This window comes from Microplitis mediator, chromosome 5 (genome assembly GCF_029852145.1).
Source record: "Microplitis mediator isolate UGA2020A chromosome 5, iyMicMedi2.1, whole genome shotgun sequence".
In the NCBI taxonomy this organism is placed as follows: Eukaryota; Metazoa; Arthropoda; class Insecta; order Hymenoptera; family Braconidae; genus Microplitis; species Microplitis mediator.
In genome coordinates, this window is record NC_079973.1 from 27,622,021 (window position 1) to 27,642,075 (window position 20,055).

At 25.6% G+C, this 20,055-nt stretch overlaps 1 protein-coding gene across 6 annotated transcripts; it reads right to left on the reverse strand.

The window, feature by feature from the left end:
* Positions 1–213: 213 nt before the first annotated feature.
* Positions 214–16,124, reverse strand: LOC130668930 (RNA-binding protein fusilli). 6 transcript variants are annotated; one of them, XR_008990086.1, is made up of 13 exons: positions 15,271–16,121; positions 12,962–13,150; positions 12,390–12,618; positions 9,486–9,575; positions 8,619–8,673; positions 8,434–8,544; positions 7,745–8,015; positions 7,467–7,682; positions 7,145–7,372; positions 6,821–7,019; positions 3,334–3,413; positions 2,431–3,052; positions 1,773–1,931 (listed from the first exon to the last, which is right to left on the reverse strand). XR_008990086.1 is itself a non-coding variant. In XM_057471473.1 (12 exons), the coding sequence occupies exons 1-12, from the start codon at positions 15,415–15,417 to the stop codon at positions 1,543–1,545; spliced, it is 2,034 nt and encodes a 677-aa protein (XP_057327456.1). In that variant the 5' UTR covers positions 15,418–16,121; the 3' UTR covers positions 214–1,542. The 6 variants fall into 6 exon arrangements, 3 of the variants coding, with proteins under 3 accessions (XP_057327456.1, XP_057327455.1, XP_057327454.1); XM_057471473.1 differs by lacking the exons at positions 2,431–3,052; positions 3,334–3,413 and adding an exon at positions 214–1,658 and having other exon boundaries at positions 1,728–1,910; XM_057471472.1 differs by lacking the exons at positions 2,431–3,052; positions 3,334–3,413 and adding an exon at positions 215–1,658 and having other exon boundaries at positions 1,728–1,931; positions 15,271–16,119.
* Positions 16,125–20,055: the final 3,931 nt, after the last annotated feature.

The window sequence follows — 20,055 nt, forward strand, 5'->3', positions numbered from 1 at the left end:
CTTATCATTTACAAGTTTATATATTATATATACAACATTTAGATTACGTGCAATAAATAAAATTTTTAACAAACAATTTTTAAAATAATTTTTATTTAATATTTAAACTCTTCATGCTATTTTTTATAATATATAATAATTATAACACTTAATCATTTATTATTTAAAATTACAATAAAATAATTACTTAGAGCAAATAACTATCAAAGTCTTAGACTGAAAATATTAATTTTTTGTCACGAGTACATATATATATTGATTATTATATAATTCACTAACTACAGTTTAGATACTATACAAAATATATATATTAATATTATAAATATATTATAAACTTTTATTTATCTTATTTACTTTTTCAAATAAATATATATTGGATCAATCATTCACAATATCTGCCATGTTAAGTAAAAAAAAAAATATTGATCGGTACATTGTTCTTTTGAGCACTTGTTAAAATCACACAACAATTTATTTATATAATAGTATCATTATAGTACTAAATTAAAAAAAAAAAAAAAAAAAAACTAGCAGCCACTTGATAAAAGCTACTGCACGAAAAAATAAGTAAACAAATAAAATTTAAATTGATAATATATAAATATTGCACAATTTAATGTATATTATATAATAATAATAAAAAATTTTTATTGCACCAAAATTATTTTCCTACTAATGAGGAGATATTCACAGTATGAAAACAATTCATTTTATAATATAATTTATGCGCGCAGATCGTACATATAATATGCGGCAATATTTATAGAATTTTTTAAATATATAAAAAAAAAGTAATAGCACTTTGCTCCTTTGGCAATTGCCATTATTTATTTATCAATTATTTAAATTTATACTAAGTTAATTAATTGTCATTGTTAAATATAGTAAGTATATTAAATTTGGATAAACATACGCCGTTCAAATTATTATTATTATTTAAACAAATGACAATATGTTTAGTGCATCGATATAAATCACTGAGACGATTTTATAGATTATTATTGTTACAGTTAGACGATACACTTTTTTTTTTTCTACTACACGTTACTTTTATTCTTATCATGTTTTTTTTTTTTTTATAGATAAAATAATTTGTGCGGAAGACAGATGTAATATTTGTTGTTATATAACTATATTATTGATAATTCTTATTTTTTTTATTTTTGCTATTTATGAATCTTTTAATCACATTATTATTAAAAAATATATTAAATAAATTTCTCTTTATATGAAATTCACGACTATAAATATGCCTCTACTTATATATATATATATTTAATAATGTCTATTTGTCTAAAATAAAAATCAAGAGTTTTATTAAACCGCGTAGATGAAGTGAAATCATTAAATTCCGATGAAATATGTTATTATGACAGTTTGGCTTGATCTCTCTAGACTAGACAAAAAAACTAAAAAAATGAAGTATTTTTGAGAAGATGGAAAGATTAAACGCATTGATATAAAAGTTAAATGAAATTATAATAAATTTAAGTAGAATTTTTTTTCATTAAAGTTCTTTGGAGCACTTGATAATAAAATAAATTAATTATTAGCAGCTTGTAATGTTAGCAACTGTTGGCGTTGATCAACATCATTTGTTGATTCTATTGGCCTTTCTATTAAACCAAATGTTGCAGTAGCATGAAGTCCAACATCAGCTTAAATTATAAATAAATAAATAAATAAAAAATATAAAATTAAAAATTATAAATAATTATTTATCTTACCGATACAACTCGCAGGTGCATGTATACGATGATGCCATGGATCTATTGGGGACGACAGTGATGCATAAGGAAAGCAAACGACTGTTTGAAAGGGTGGCGGTGCCAAAACTGGCATATTGTGAGGCAGTATCGTTGCTTGCGGTGAAAATATTGGCCCCGGTGGAAACCCTGATTGTGAAGGTGCTGGCGGCAACATCAATTCATCTGTTATTTTTAAATTTTATTAATTTTTATTAATTATTTATTATTAGCAAATTCATAATCAATAAAATTATTAAATATCTTAAACTTAAAGTTGCTTAAAAATATATTTTATGTTATTTTAAATAAATCAACACCAAGTTTTGCATTCAGATAAAAATAAAATAAATAACCCACTCATTAGTTATTGAATTTGAAAATTATAACGCGATTATCATTAAATAATTTCACTATAAAAGATTTAAAACAAAAAAAAATAGAAAACATTGCATACATTAAGACACCAATAACCAGCAACTAATCAATGAACCCAATGATTTTCTATATATACAATACAATAATAATATCAATAAAAATTGAAAAGAAAAAACTAGTTAATAAATTTATAAATAATAAAATGACCATAGCTTGACTCTGGATAAATAATAATTAAATAATAAGAGTGTGTTTTGTTTGATGAATGCCTTGATCGAGTTTGAAATTATGAATGGACTTGGCCTACCTTAAAGCACAGAAGTTAGTATCGTATGTAGATCCCCGCTACCATACCGCGATTGACACTTGACCAACCACATTTGTAATATACAAATTATGTATTTATGTAGATAGACTGTATCACTTGCGTGTCTTGCCCTTCTGCCAAATCACCATTAAAAAAAAAAAGAAAAAAAAAAGAAAAACCAGAAAAAATTACCTCACTCACATACATTACATTCATACAATTCGTTCATTCGTTAATTATTATTATTATTATTATCATTTTTTTTATTCACATAAGTATAAGTAATTCCCAACAGAATTCATATATATATAACGATTATTATTCTGAGTAATCCTTACGCTCCGTCACCTCATATCTATAACAACAACAACAACAACCACATTAAGCATTTTTGGCTAAAAATTTCCATATACAGACGATGATGTTATATTATTAATATAATAATAATAATAACAACAACAATAACAATAATAATAATAACTGTTTGTGCATCCTTTTATTTTTATATCGACTAAAAATTTAATTTAAAAAAAAACGAAAATAAACTTTTTGTGACATGTTTAAATTAAAAATTATTTCCTTCCACCTTGAAAACCACTCACCATCGTGCGACTGCTTCCATCTGGAACGTATGAGAATTTAATTTGCGAGACAACAATAGAGAAAGAATGAAAGATACTTTTAGATTAGTTAATGACTGTGAATAAGAATGACAATTAAAAGAAAAAAAAAAAATATATATATATGTAAAAATATCACGGGAAATTTAAAGAAAGCAGCGATATAAGAGTAACCGAGTGTTGAAAAGTTTTCTAATACATTTATGAATGTATAAGAAAATAATTAGAACATTAAGTAGAAAAGACATAAATGCTAAAAAATACCAACAATAATAACAATAACCATAATAAAAATAATAATATGAAACTTAAAACAAAAACCACAGTGTTACGGCATAATCTTCTTAACTTGATAAGATAAACCTGAAAACCCAAGTAAAGTATTTTCATGTTTTTTTATTTATTTATTTATTTTTTTTTTAAGTAATGTGACAAGGACGATAGACGTACTTTTACCTATTACTAAATTTATCAAGCTTTAAATTACTTACTATATTAATTATATTTTCAGACTATTGCCCGTAAAGAAGCCATGCAATAAATACTACCATGTATATTTCAGTTATAATTGTTCCTTTTTTTTTTTTTTAAATAAAATATAGTCAGTAGCAATATTTGTGGTTTAGAAAAAAAAAAAAAAAATATGATAAATAATAGCAGTCGGAAAAGTACGTCTGTAAGGTTTATAATGAGGATAAAAGTTTACCAATACCGACAAGCGCAAAGATAACCACAAGACACAATTACATTTATTAAACATGATTATTGGATATTATTAAAAATATAATTATAAATTTACAGAGAGTATACAGCAATAAAAAAATTATTATTATTATTATTATTTATTTTTTTTTAATATTTTTTTTAATTATTCAAGTGATAGCATAATAATGTTGGTGCTAACATTGCAGCGACCTGTATATCCCATATCTAAATCACTATAATAATTAGTATTATGTATAAAAAATGGTATTAAACGTCACACAAAATTTGTATATGTGGATGTGAAATTTTACTTAAATATTTAATCTAAACATAAAAATTTAATAAATGGTAGTTTTCCCATGTATATTATTAAATTTAGTAAAGGCAATAGTGTAAAGCTTTTAAACAACAACCCTACACATCTTCAATCACAATTCATTTATTTACCATTTCATTATATAAATTATTTATTAAAACTTGATTAAACTAATAAATAATTCATATTGACATTGTTAAAGAGGCGTTAAAAAAAAAAAAGAAAAAAAACGGTAAATTCGTAAAAAAATTAATAATTGACGGAATGTATATTTAAAAAAAGAAAAAAAAAAACAAGTAATTAAAACAAAAGAATTTAGGCACCATGTTAGCTATCAACCCAATATACCCAAATAACTCCAACACATGTGTATAGTTTTTTTTTCTTTTTCTTTTTTTTTTATGTAATATATAAAATAGCGTTGAGTTTGAGTTAGTCTGTCAAATAAAAATTTGAAATAATACAAAAAAAAAACTATACACTATATTTCCACCAGTAATACAATGCTATCGTTTTTTAAAATTAATTATCACACAAATACACACACACACGCATACATACATACATTCATACATATACACATGGAGACGAGTGTACCATTAACCACTTTGAAGAATATAAAATCTAAGTATCTATTTATCTAAATTAATTTAAATAAAAATTTTTAAATCTGAATTATATTGTTTTTTCAAAGAATTTAATATCTATTTTAATAATAAGTACTTTAGCAAAAAATATTTTTTAATTATTTAAAAAATTATATACTTGTGGGATACTTATATAACTCTTACCATGTGTATTATTAATGGAAGACTAAATTGTCAACAAAAAAAAAAAAAAGATTAGAAAAATTAAGCATTGCAATGACAATGATTTAATTAAAAAAAAAAACAAAAATTAATGATTTCGAATGTCCATTAATAATTATTTGAAAAACTAACTATTATAATATTTCACTGCATGCAAGTGTATCACTCAATAAAATATTGAGTAATTTCTGAAGCAAGATTCATCATCATAATAATCATTGAATCACGTGGCAAGACATAATTTTTTTATTTAACCAGTTATCTTAAAAATAAATTTAATGGGAATATTTAGAGTTTGATTACTCAATTATATGATCCGAAATGAAAGTAAAAAAAAATAATAATTAATCTGTTAGAATCAAAGGTTTCATGAAACTTTAAATATTGATTATACATACTTTCATAAAAGTATAAATATTTAAAAAATATTATGGTACATGTTACTTTACTTTTTATTATTTAAATGAGGACATTTTTTTCGAAAAACAACTGCCAACACCAAGTTGTAGTTATCTAATATAGAGCTGATTGCATAAAAAATTACTCAATGTAAATAGTGTACAACCGAATAAATATGTATTAACGGTAATTTTCAATCTATATATATTTAATATTACTGTAATTATTTTTAATATTAATAGTTAATTAATTATTTAATAGTTATCGGACGGTTTCATCATATTTAACATTAGTCATAAGTCACTAAAGAAACATAATAATTTTTAATTTTCTTCGTACTGGCAATAGATATGAAAAAAATTATTCCAATAATTTTTCATTTTGTTTAAGGCACTATAATCTTTAAGTAAAATTTTATAAAATATTTAAGTAACAAGATTGTAAAAACAAATAAAAAAAAATATATATATTTTTTAGTTGTAAATGATTGTACTGCAATACTTTGATTAGTATAAACTATTTATGATAAAATGCCATTAATTTCTAAGTACTTTTTTTTTTTTTTTTTCTGTTTTTTCTCCGTAATTATTATTTTCGCAAATGACAAGTATAAAAAGAATAAAGAAAAAAATGTTAGAAAAAATATTGATGAATGTATTAAAATAGCCGCCGTATTATTGATTGTACTTAATGATTTAAACACAACCATTAAACGATTTTATCGAAAAATAAATTTTTGTTTTTGTGCAAGATTAATAATTTAATCAGATATAAAATCGTTTAAGTAAATAAATGCATTATTTATATAAAAAATTTAAATTTACTCAGATTATTATAAGAAGGGGATTAAATCTGAGGATAAAATTGAGCGGGGTAGGCAAGACCGGATGTACCAGTGGGTGCCGCAGCAGCATGAAAACCTGAAGGTGTTTGCCAAGCTGGGCGTTTTGGTATATTGGTGACAGTATCACTACTAGAAAATGCATTTTCCCATGATCTTTTAATTCCCATAAATGCCGCGGGATTTATTGATTGGGTTTGTACAATTGGTGATAAAAGTGTATGAGGACCGGGAGGTCGAAGAATTGGAATTCTCGAGGGCATATTAAAAAATAAAAATGGTGGTTGTGTTGGTGGAGAATGAAGAGCAGCCGCATGAACAGCTGCAGCAGCTGCTGCAGCAGCAGCATGATGATGATGATGATGATTTATTGAATAAGAAGATAGTTGATGTTGCGTGGGGGAGGGTAAGGCAAGAGCTTTACTAGTTACAACAGCATTTTGTGATCCGGCAGTTGTTGATGTAGATTGATGTGATGGTGGTGGCGGATTACCGGCAAGTGCCATTAACCAAAAATCTTGATTTCTCATAGCTTGAGCCTGCACTTGAGCTTGTGCTTGTGCTTGAGCTTGAGCTTGAGCTTGTGCCTGTACTAATGCATGTATATCCCATAATGGGGGTTGGGTAGTTGTTTGTACCGGTAAAGATGCTGGTACGGCAGGAGGAGCTAGGGCCGGGTGTGTATGTGAGCTCAACGTACCGGATGACAGCAGCGATTTGGCAACTGGTGGTGCTGCACCTGTCAATACTAGATTCATGTCATCACCGCTGCACTGGAAGACTTCGATGTAACGTTGTTTTTTTCCAAATATCATATAACGATGGTGACGTTGTGATGCACACGCGAATGCTGAACTCTCGCTGTCCATTTGAATAAATGCTTCACCCGAGGGTTGACCCTGATAATTAGAAAAATAAAAAAAAAAAGAAAAAAAATATTATTATTTAATTAACAATTACAATTTTACATTGTTAAATTTATAAATTTATTTTTAAATATTTATATATATATATCGATATGTACTTGAGAATTATAAACCATATGAACTCCACGGTAGACAATGTGCTTTGCGTATTCACCCATAAATTCTAAAATATGCTCAACCAGCGCTTCGTAAGGTAGTCCACGTAATCTGACACAGTCTTTTCTAGTTCCTGATGTAATTATATATTGTGGAAGCAATGGAGGTGGTAGTGGTAACATTGGTGTCATATCGACTTGTGGTTTAATATCTATAGCTCTATTGAGAACCTAAAAATTTTATTTAAAAAAAATAAAAAAGTTGATTAATTATATACAGATATGTATGTGTATGATTCATTTTATTACTATTATTATTACACACCTGTTGTACTTCTGCAGTTGTACTTCGAAATAATTCAATATATCTAACGCCAATACATTCACGATGTTTGCTAAGTGCTTTTTCAGCATCAACTTCCTTAGAAAATAAAACAAAAGCATCCCCTGTAGCTCTGCCATCTGGTTTTTTTACAAATAACACTCCATCTTCACCATCAAGCACTTGACATGGATTCTGACCACCAGAAAAAAATTCAATCTAAAAATAAAATTAAAACATTAAACTTTTTTTTTATTTTTTTGTTATGTATTTTAACTAACCACTTGTTTGGCAACGCAGTCGTACGGTAAACCTCGCATTCGTACAATAACTTGAGCACCACGTGAAAGAAATGCATGAGCTTCACCACTAGCACCACCTGCAACTCTTACAAATTCTTCACCAGATGATTTGTACACCTCAATGTATCGTTTACCAATATGATGTTTATGCCTTTTTAATGCCATATCTCTGTGTTCTTTATTAATAAATCGTACCAAAGCTTCACCGTTGCGTCTGCCTTGCGGACTTAAACATAAGGCAACTCCACCCCTATTTAATAATTTTAATAATCGATTATTATTTTTATTTTATTTCAAGGGTTAAGTATTAAAAAATTTTTATTCATCCATTTAAATGAAATAATAAATAACGTCGATATTATAAAGAAGAATAAAAGTAATCTTTGACCTTAGATAAATTTTATCGAAAAAAATTAAGTAAAAATATAATATTATCTAGGTAAAAAATTTATGCAATAAAAAATCATGAGAAAAATTAAAAAAATTAAATTGCTGTTATAAAGAAAATAGACATTTTATTAATACTATTGTTATTACCTTGATGAATCAGTCCTAAAAATGACCAGCAAATGTTAAATTTTTTTGTTTTGTTTTTTATTACAATTGTTTTGTGTAAAATAACGAAACAATTTAATCTACTAATTTTAAATTTATTATTTATTACTCACTTTGCAACATTTAATCCACGAAAAAATTTAGCAATATCTTGATCAGATGATTGCCACGGTAAACCACGTGCTCTCACAACACAATTGTTATCAACTTCTTCATCCTTTGAGCTAAAAAAATTAATTTAAAGAATATTAATTTTAAACTATAAATTAAATTAAACATTTATAAACAATCAACTCACCATATACCAGGTTCTAAAATAAGATTTATTACTTCTGGAATGTGAAATATGTGTCCTGAAAATAATATATATATTATATATATTAATAATTCAATACATGAATCATTTGATATTCGGTTTTTGAGTAATTATACGCCTTTCTTCTGTCTCTTATTTCTTAAATATTTTTTTATTTTTTCTCTTTCTTACTTTTTCCAATAAAACTTCTGACTCAGTCTCTTTCGACTTATTTACTGAAAGCTAAGCACAATACTTGGCTTAATAATTTTTTGTTGACTTTGCTGAATTGATGTAACGAATAAAAGAACCATCCATTAAAATAAGTCTTGCTCTTTGTATTTTATATTTATATTTTTATGTATGAGTAAATTGCAAAACCAGATGAAAAAAATATTAATAATTAAATAATCAAATGAGTTGAGAACAACTGAGATAAGAATATTGCAGTAGCTCTCGTTAACGAATAATAATATTGAACATGTTGGATAATCTGAGCGTATATATTGTTTGTTGAACCAGTATAACAATTTATATATATATATTTTTTTTTTTTAATTCCATTTTTGTAACTATAAAAGTTAGATAAATTGTATTCAAACATGTATATTTAGAAAAAAAGATTATAAAATATGATACGATAATTTACATTATTTATAAATTTTTTTTCTTTATATATGGAGCTATCTCATGTCGCACAATGTAAACCAATATATTAAAAAACAAGTAGCAAGTTTATATCTATTAATACCTTTTTCTTATTTTATTTCTTCTTTAATTTTCTTACAAATCATATGACTATAAGATGAAAAAGTATTGAAAAAAAAAATACTAAATTTACTTGTTGTTTTTGAAATTTCTAAATCTTACCATCTTTAATCATTCTTTGAATAACGTTAACCATATCTTGAACTTCCTTAACATGAAAATCATTATCAGTGTCCAGTGACATACCAAAATCTATCATTTCTTAAGTCAAGGATTCAATAATAATAATAATAATAATAAATAAAAAAAATTCTAGGCCAGCCAGAGAACGTCAAAGTGTTGATTTATACAGGGGAAAGGGTTTGAAACATATCAACACATTATACAGACACTAGGTTCGGTCTAACGGCAAGGGCTCGAACGCTAAACCTGCCGTTTGGTGAATCAAAGCTATTCAACTTAGATTCACTCGGACACGGCTGACCATATGACATCAAATATCTTTAAATATATAATGTTAAATGAATAATTTATTATCATAATAATAAAAGAGAATTATTAAAATATATTATATATCAACATAAAAATTTAAATAAAATATAATTAAATTGTGATGATATTTAATGGTGTAGATGGTGATTGTGACCTTTAATCTGAGTAAACTGATAAGCATTGCTCTAACCTCACGTCTTTTTATTACAGAGTAGATATCACTACAATATATAACTACTGCTCTTACTGACCCAATAAATTATTTAAATACTCTATAAAGTTTTTATAATAAAGCTCATTTATATAATTAATATAAATTAAATATTTTTAATAATATAATAAAACTTTTATTAAGTGTAAGATTTATATTGATTCCACCTGTACCAGATGTATGGCTTTATTAATACTGTATAAGTGTATAAGTTTAGATATAGGTATAGGTATGTTTTAATCGTTTTAATCGTTTTAACGTATACTTAAGTATTATGCTTATATACACACAACTGTTGAGAAACAATACAACTGGTGTTGAATAAGTACAATGATCAACTGTGCTTTCAGTTTATATACAACTTTTCATTATTTTAAAAGTATTTAATAATATAAAGATAACAAAATAATAATTTAATTTAAAATCCTTCGTGTCCTTGAAACCATATGACGTACTTTTTATTTATTCTTATGTCGCCGACAGAGAGAAAGAAAATAAAAAAAAAGTAATAAACGTAAATATATTTAAGCCGGTATATGCTGCGTATATTATATATATATAGATGCTTTGTGGCGCTTTGATAAAGCTGAATAGAAGGCACCTGTTGATTCACTCGAGATTTAATATTCAACCCAACAATTATATTTGTGTAATTAATATATAATTTTGATATTATTAAAATGTATTAAATTTTAGTTTAATATGGATTATAAATGAAACTATATTACATACCTATTTCAGAATCTCGATAAAAAATATCATAAATGAAATTTTTAATAAAATAACGAAAATCACATACAAGACTAGCACATCAATGTTTTAAATAAATTTTAAATATTCTGTAACATATAATTATTTTTATGTTTTAAAGCACAACTGTATCGATATTAAAAATAAAATGGAGCTAATGTTTAGATAACTGTGTGAGGTTGCAAGAACAAAACGATTTATAATTACTTTATAACGTACTGTCGTACTCAACCGTACTGGTAGAGTTTGTCAAGTCTGACTCCGGTGATATCCAACAAGATTTTTACCGACCATTTATGCTGTATATGTACTGATGATTGCTCATATTATTTGTTCATATTAGTTCGTATTCTTTAATTCTCCATGTATTTGTTAACGACTAAATATATATTAATTTTATACACAAACACTGGTAACATTGATAATAGTGTGGGCATGCGCGGGCAAATACGCTGGACGCTTGCGCACTAAGACTATTAATTTAAAACCCGCGATAAATAATTATGATTCAAATATTTTATTTGAATAATTGCCATTACTATGAATGATTTTAACATTAATTAAATTCTTCATTTTTTTTCTATGATAATTAATACAAAAATAAACTAAAACTATATATATATATCGTAGCCGGATTTATATTTATATGCTTCATTTTATGGCATTCTATTATTCATGAAATGAGCAAAGGTACACGGTCACAGGTTAGTTATCACAGCCATGTTGTTGCATAATATAGAACTAGCTGTATATATATTTTTTTTTTTTTTTTTTTTTTTTTTTTCATTTAGACTGATGGCAGAAATTGCAATAAAGAATGATTATCAATAAACATTCTACACCAGCAAAAATACAAACTGACTAGATTAAATGTAATGGACAACAGCATATGTATGTCAAAAATATAGTATATATACTTTTATATTTTATATACTTATTTGTCATCACATATAAAGAAGACCTGCTGGGTCATGCCAGTTACGCAGAGTTTCGAATTTAAATTTTATGGATAACTAATGTTTAATGTATGTGAGGCTTTAAAGTATATGCTCATCGTATAGTAGTAGTCATATGTGACGCACGTTAGGTGATGAGATGGCTGACCTTTACGTTACGTTTATAACTGAAACAACTTTTTGTCTCTTTTCAAATAAAAAAAACTATAAATAAATAATTAAATAAATTTTTATACAATTATACCTGACAAAATATACTCATATTAATAATATAGTAATCAACATTTTTAATTTTACCAGTATTTAAAGTCACTATTGATCTATATAAATATATGATATTTAATTTGGGTAATTAATAAATTATTTAAATAAATGCAGCAATTTATACAAATGCAATCGCGATGTTAAGAAACACTGACACGGTTGACCTGAGATTAATATGTTATTCAATAATATCTATAACGATCATAGTATGCTTCAGAATATACGTGTGTACTTAAAGAGTAATATATAATTAAATTTTACCTCACGTTGTATTTTTTAGTGTTAATAAAAAAAAATCAAGTATTGGTACATGAATATTGCTATAATAATAATAATAATAATAATAAAATATTACCATATTTTATGTAATTATTTAAATGATGAAAAGGATACATTGAATCATTTCTTGAATACTGGGGGTAGCAAGTTCTCCTTGAGTTGAATAACAATTGGTAAACTCCTTACGAAGATCATAAAAATAATTGTAATATTCCGGGAGGTCTAGATCTTTATTGTAACATTCAGGATGAAGACATTGTCTAAGAGGAGCTTGGCCATCAACTACGAAACGAGGTGAACTTCCGGCGGATATACATGTCAAAGATGACCACCAACTTTCAAACTAAAAATTTTAAATAATAATGTTTAATTAATTATTTAAATGTTTATTTTATTTTTATTAAAATCATTAGCTTATGATAATTTAAAACACAAATGATCATATATACTTAATATGATAAATTATTAGAAATGCCCCTATCAATATGTGGACTTTAAACACATAATTTAGCAACTATTCATTTGCTTATATGATTTAACGACTATGCCCGCATAACGATATTGTCAATCAATAATATAAATAAAACAGATGATTATTTTTTAAATAATGTTACAATTACTAAAATTAAAATAGTTTTTCATGTTATTATTATTATTATTATCAATTATATGTATATGATGCCTACCTGTTGAATAGCTTGATTCAATGGAACACCATGTTCCCGAAGAGTTTGTTCATTTAGACTTGGCGCATGCGTTAATGCTGTTTCGCTAATAACACTATTTGATGTTGTTGATTCTGAAGTATCTTCTTCTTGTTGATTAGCTTCCAACATAGATGATGGCTGTACAATATATTGTTGATGACCTATCACCTGGAAATAAATACATAAAAACAATAATTATTCAACAGTCAATATCTTAATTTTTTACCCATAAAATGTAACCACATCAAGAAATACATATGTATGACAAAAATTATAATAATATTTTATTTAGTTTGCAATTAAAAAAAAAAAATCATTGACTTGTATGATAGACGTTAAATTTATTAACATATCATTAACTTTGCGATGATAATGAATGAATTAGTAATGTAATTTAATAAAGATAATATATATATAAAAGTTGTCAGTATAGCAAAACGCATTACTCCATATATTTTCTATAAAGTTAATTTTTTGCACGTTTTGTTAGTCATTGTCGTAATACACAACTATATATACGTTTTTTTTTAAATGTTTAAGGAAAAATTGCCAATCTCTAACAACAAAAAATCCGAGAGAACCGATATTTTGAAAAATTAAAATGAAAAATATTTACAGAAATAATTTAAATTAAGTATGTAAAGATGTATAAGTGAAAAAAAAAATAAAAACTTGTTTTTGTCACTTATACCTCTTGAGTTATAATCCGCGCCCTTCATATATACATTTCCTTAATAATTTTTATTTAAGTTAGTAATATATAAATGCATACTGCGTTAATTTATAAACACGATGTACTCATCAGTGAACATAATATAACGTGATGAGACTATCAGAGTTGAGATTTTTTTTTTATCGTAAACTAAAATCATTAATAAATATATAAACTATAGCATGATATAAAGCAATATATATACATTCAATTATAAACTTTTGTTAATATATAATTGCTGAATTGGGGATCACGATAATAGCTAATATGTAGGTTTAAAATTACCAGAATATTAATGTTTTATTCAAAATTTATTTTGGTAAAATAATTTTTATGATTTTAAAATTGGAAAATAAATGAATAAATAAGTAAAATAAAATTTATTAAGAGATTCTGAATACAATTAAAACTGTTAAGTCATGCCTAATATTAATAATTTTTAATTATAATAAATAATATAAGAATTTACTTGAAAATAGTATTAATATAAAATAAAAACAAATCTTTAAAATAATTCATATGTGTTATCAAAAATTAGTGATATATATATAAATATCATAAAAACAGTAAGAAATCATCTATCTTGTTCATAACTGGATAAGATAACACCAAATTTAATATTAAATGACTTTATTAAAACATTATTTGTTTACGTAATTATAGAGAAAAAAAATTTTTTTTTTCATACAATAGGATTAAAAAATCAATTTCAAGTGAATAAATTATGAACATGATATATATACGCGTATTACAGAAAATTAGCATTGCCAGTAACAAATTTTTATTGAAAGTCTTTGGAAAAAATTTTAATGAAATGAATAATTTATTGAAAATATAATTTAATATAAAATAACGGGTTATAATTCGCCGCAATGGCCGGCACGAACTCTCTCGATGGACGACCTTCCGAGGGCGCGACGCTCCGCCTCCGCTACCAGATATATTATTTTAAAAACAATGGCAGCTGCTCCACATGCTTCATATGCAATCATATCTATTATCTCACAAACGTTATCTTATATTTCACTATGAACGTATTGATAAATTTACTTACGTATATATTTTTCTAAAAATTACTGACACCTACTGAGTAATAGTATACTAAATATGTATGTGTATATAAAAATAATTTTCTCTCTACATATGTATAACTCTAATAATATAAGACTCCGCATTTCATTGGTATTATGGTTTTAAAAATTAATCAAATTAATTTAAAAATAAAAATATTGTTTTTTAATTACAATTTAATATTATAAACATGTCAATATTCTTATATATAATTTATTATTTTGTAATAAAAATAAAAAAATATAGCAAGTTGACTGATATGCAGAAACAGAAAGAAGAAGCGTGGTATAATGGTAGAATGACAAAGCAAAATGTTAACACGACATACGATAATAATATGTTTGACAAGGTTAAATTTAAATTCTTAAATATTATTATAGATATTGGCAGAATATACAACCACTTGTCAATAATAAATTTACAAGTTAATGTTTTTGTTTATATATTAATAGATTGAATAAATTAATAAAATGTTATCATTTAATATCGTATTTTGATGATATACCTTATTTTGGAGTACATCAATGAGGGCATAAATGAGAAGTATAATTTCTTCTTCGTCAGAACCGAGTGCATTGCCCTGAAGTCCTGCGGTCGCTACGTAAAGAACGACAAGGTGGCTCGGTCCTTTTTCTCCCGTCATCATCTGCATTTTTTTAGAGCTCCTTCAGGCGCTTATAGCGCCGTACTCGAGCTCTTTTACTACACTTGTCAACCGCACTCACAATTTATTTTTTATAATTATTATTATTATTATAATAATATAATATCACTGGTGTACAAAGATTCATACAAAATTACTAACTTTAATTTTACCGTTATAATCAAATATAATTTATTTTATTTTTTTAAATCTTGAGATTTTATTTGTCTGCACATAACATGATTTATGAATACCCGATATTATTCAAATTTAATTTTTATTTCAGTTAATTATATTATTATTTATTAAAGGTTATGATCGATGAGCACTTGATGACAAAAACTAATTTTACTAAGAAAGCACCATTAGGTAAGGTATAGTAAAAATTATATATATATATCCACTTATCGGTAAGTATACACAACAATCACTTTGGACAAATCTAAAAGTCGTTTAAACATTTTAACCTTACAAAACTCATGTCCGTTTAATATTTAACAATATTAAAACACTGTGTAAATTAAAATTTATTTAATAACAAAAACAAAAAAAAAAGTAATAAACAAAAATTAAAAAAAAAAAAAAAACAAAACAAAACGAAACGAAAACTGGATAAAACTAAAAATTAAAAAAAGAGTAAACGTTTATTTTGTCGCTCACACGTCTCAGGTGATCGCGCGCACTGTCGTTGGTTCACCTGGCGACTGCGCGTCGTTTGCGATTCGTCTGCTTCCCTCCCCTACTTCCAGGTTACCTCCGTCAGGCCCCGCTCGTTCTATACGTTCTATACATATACAATTCTTTCTTCATCTACTTGTATATTTATCTCTTTCTGTCGTTTATATACTACCATAAACTACTTGTATTCAATTCCATTATTATTGTTGTTTCTTTGACGTTGTTACTGCACAACTACAACTAAAACTAAAATTAAAACTGCTATTACTACAATAAATAAATAGTTAAAATATTTGAATATTGATATTAAATTTATTTGGTATTACAGTCAGCAATACAACAACTGTAAAAATTAAAGCAGAGTACAGGTACAGGTAGGAAAATCAAAGGGAAAGGTGAGTTTTTATGTATTATGTTGTGTCTATCTATAGGTATTTACAGTGTATATATGTATTAGTGTAGGTATGCTATAAGCCAGGTGTTCAGACCCTCCACTCATATAATCCTTGTCCAGTTCACTCTATACGCTCTTATATATATATATATACTATACAAATCGACACTCTTTGCTCTTTTCCCCTTCCATTATTCACTTTTTCATCATCCCTCCACTTTTCGACATCCCTTCTCAAAACACCGTCTGAGCCTGAGCGTCTAGACTTTGAACGATCACTCCGATTTCCAAAGAATTTATAAGATTAATGGAAACCTAGAACGCTAGAATTTTATTATTGTTGTTAATGTTATTACTAATGTATCTGTTTTTCTTTTATTATTTTATTTAATTATATTTTTTTAATGAAACATCTAATTATTCAATAAACATCAAAAACATGTAGATTTTTATAAATTTTCAATTGATAATAAATTAATTTTTAAAAACAATACTAATTAAATTTCATCCGTAATAATTCAATTAAACATGATAATTTTAAAAATTTTTTTTTTCAACTAAGAGCATATTATCATAACTACAATATATATATATATATATGTACAACCATACAGCATCTACCGTTATATATACTTATTCTTATATACACAGACGTATAATAATAATTAATCGTCTCTTTTCTTGTTGATTACAAGAACATACATGTATGTAGCGATTAAGAAAAATAAAATATTTAAGATTTATCCAGATTTATAATAATTTTCATTCAGTATGATCAATGTATGGCAATAAACAATATGATGTCTATTTATTTAGTAAAATTATTCAACTTAAATATCGTTAAAATGTTTTTTTTTTTTTATAATTTGATTTACTTTATTGAATTCTAAATGCTTAAAATTTCATTTTGATGTATTTGTTAAATATGAAAAAAAGAAGATATGTTTATGTATGTATGACGGTGAAAAGTGATTAAGAGGACCTAATCAACTTGAACTTGAACAAACAAATGTTACATATATCTATAATAGAAAATACACCTATAGCTAATGCAATCGTTGCTTGTGGAATATCTTAATATTTGTTAGTTGTTTCTATAAAATCCTCGAGTGTATTCTCATAATGGTATAAAATAAGCTGTTGCCAGAGTATTATTATAATATTATAATATGCTGTTTATAGGTGTTGGTTTTGGACTCGACTAGCTATTGGACGATCACCTGTTGCTCTTTCTGTTCCTATTGGCCGTATTAAACTGATGCTTTTAAAACATGACACAGTGACGAGACAAGTGCAACGGCAATAATAATATTAATAATAATAACAAAACCAATTTATCCATCGTGATATACAACTTTAACGTATACATTTATTTATATCTATTGGTATCTATATTTACATCTATATTAAGGTAAAAAAAACATAAATTTTTTTAACTTAATAATATTATTACTTTTAAATAAATTTACTTTAATTACAGTAATAACTATAATATGTAATACAAAATGCCATTTAAAAATATAACATATAGAGTATTTTATGGATTATGAATCGACAATTGAGCTACTAGTAGAGTACAAGTATAGGGATGTAGTCATCGACAGAGCGCGGACATTGTACCGTAAGTCACGGTGCCGCAATCAAACCAACTATTATATAGAAAAATATCGTCGTCGACTTAAAATATATATATATATATATATATTTATTTTTATGTTTTTTTTTTTTTATGTACAATCAACCCATATTTTTTTTATGCATCAAAAGGTATGGCAGGTGTTTGATGCGGGTCGCAACTAAGCAATATATCTAACTTACGTTTACTGTCGTACTGTGCGTTTAATAATAATAATAATAATAAATATTTATCCGTACATGAATAAATCAAATATATATTATATTAGAATTTTTCATATAAATCAGTTAAAAAAAAAAAAAAAACAATAGATAGATGAACAGGTTTTTTTTATAGTACAGTAATAATTTTCCAAAGATTGTATATATCTATACTATACACATATATACATCATGTTATTAACCCGATTTCCTGTAAATCTAATCATCTTCTAATGGATATATCTTGTCTGATGGAAGTAGAGACGTGACGACCACTGATACAATCTGACTTGTATACTTTCTAGGCTATCACAGGACTTGTATATCCAGTTTTGGAATCGTCCACAGCTTTAAGTGAAGTTGCGTAAGGTGCGAACCATAGGCGTCGGATCGTTTACTTTTCGGTTATTTTTTTTTTTTTTTATATTAGTTGAAAAATTATCTCTCATCAATATCATTTATGTTACACATAACTACGATTATAATAAATCCTAATTATGTTTTACCGAAATAAATATACATCACAACAACTCATATATGCATATATATGAATAATTATTTTTTAATTTAATATAATTGATAATGCAAGATTTAAATAATTATCTGTATGTACTATTTGTATCCTATTGTATTATATAATTATCAGGTTCGATAAAATTAATAAATAAATAAAACATTATTGAGAGAGAAATATAAAAAAGTAAGAGGGGCTGATGAGCTCGTTAAAATTCTTTAATTATCAGAGCTTGGTATTTTTTGTTTTTTCTTTTATACTATTTAACATCTCAGTTTACTTAAATTTATTTTTAATAATTATCTATTACTTATATTAATTAATTCAAATTTTACAGCTATTTAAAGTTTGTTCTATTCAAATATAATTGTTGTTATTATACTGTACAGATATACATGATCAAGGATATTCACAATCATTGAATTTCTATAGAGTAAATTGTAATTAATGCAGTTATTGTATATGTATAAAATAAAAGATATAACGATGACTACATATTTCCTAATCCAATACCAACTTATTGTATTGTTAATAATTTAAAAAATGTAAAACAATAAGAAGAAAATAAGTCTAATGCTATAAAGAACGAAAAATAAATAAATCCGGTGAAAGAAAATAAAAATGAGACGCGACCAAGTATATAAGCACAAAGATGGGAAGCAGGCATGTAAAGAGATAGTGGTCGCTGACCCGTTTGGAACGTTGACTCCATGCGGTAGTCAATCCCCTCTTCTTCTCCCGTTCTGCCTCTTCTCCTTGGAAATCTTGCTTTACCTTTACCAACAAGTTACCTTGCGCTTACCTCACTACTATACATTTTTTTTTTCATCTTTATCAATGTTCTGTTGTTGTTGTTGTTGCTGCTGCTGCTGCTGCTGCTGCTACTATCTATTTTGTCATATTCTCCATTTATTTTTATTATTATAACTTTTTTTTTATTTTCTTTAAACATACAGTTTCTTTACCTCTTTATTATGTACTGTGATGTATCATTATTTTTTTTCAACCGAAATCAAGCAAATAAAAATAAAAAAGGCAACCCATTAAATATTGCACTTTTTTAAACCGGATATTAACTAGTTGTACGTTTCTATATATTTATAGCTTTAAAGGATATTCAATTATGAATATGAGAAAAGTTAGGGGTAATTTAACCATTTTAATTTGTTTGCACAATACTTTGACATGATATATTTTGTGAACGTGTGGTAATAAAATTATTTGT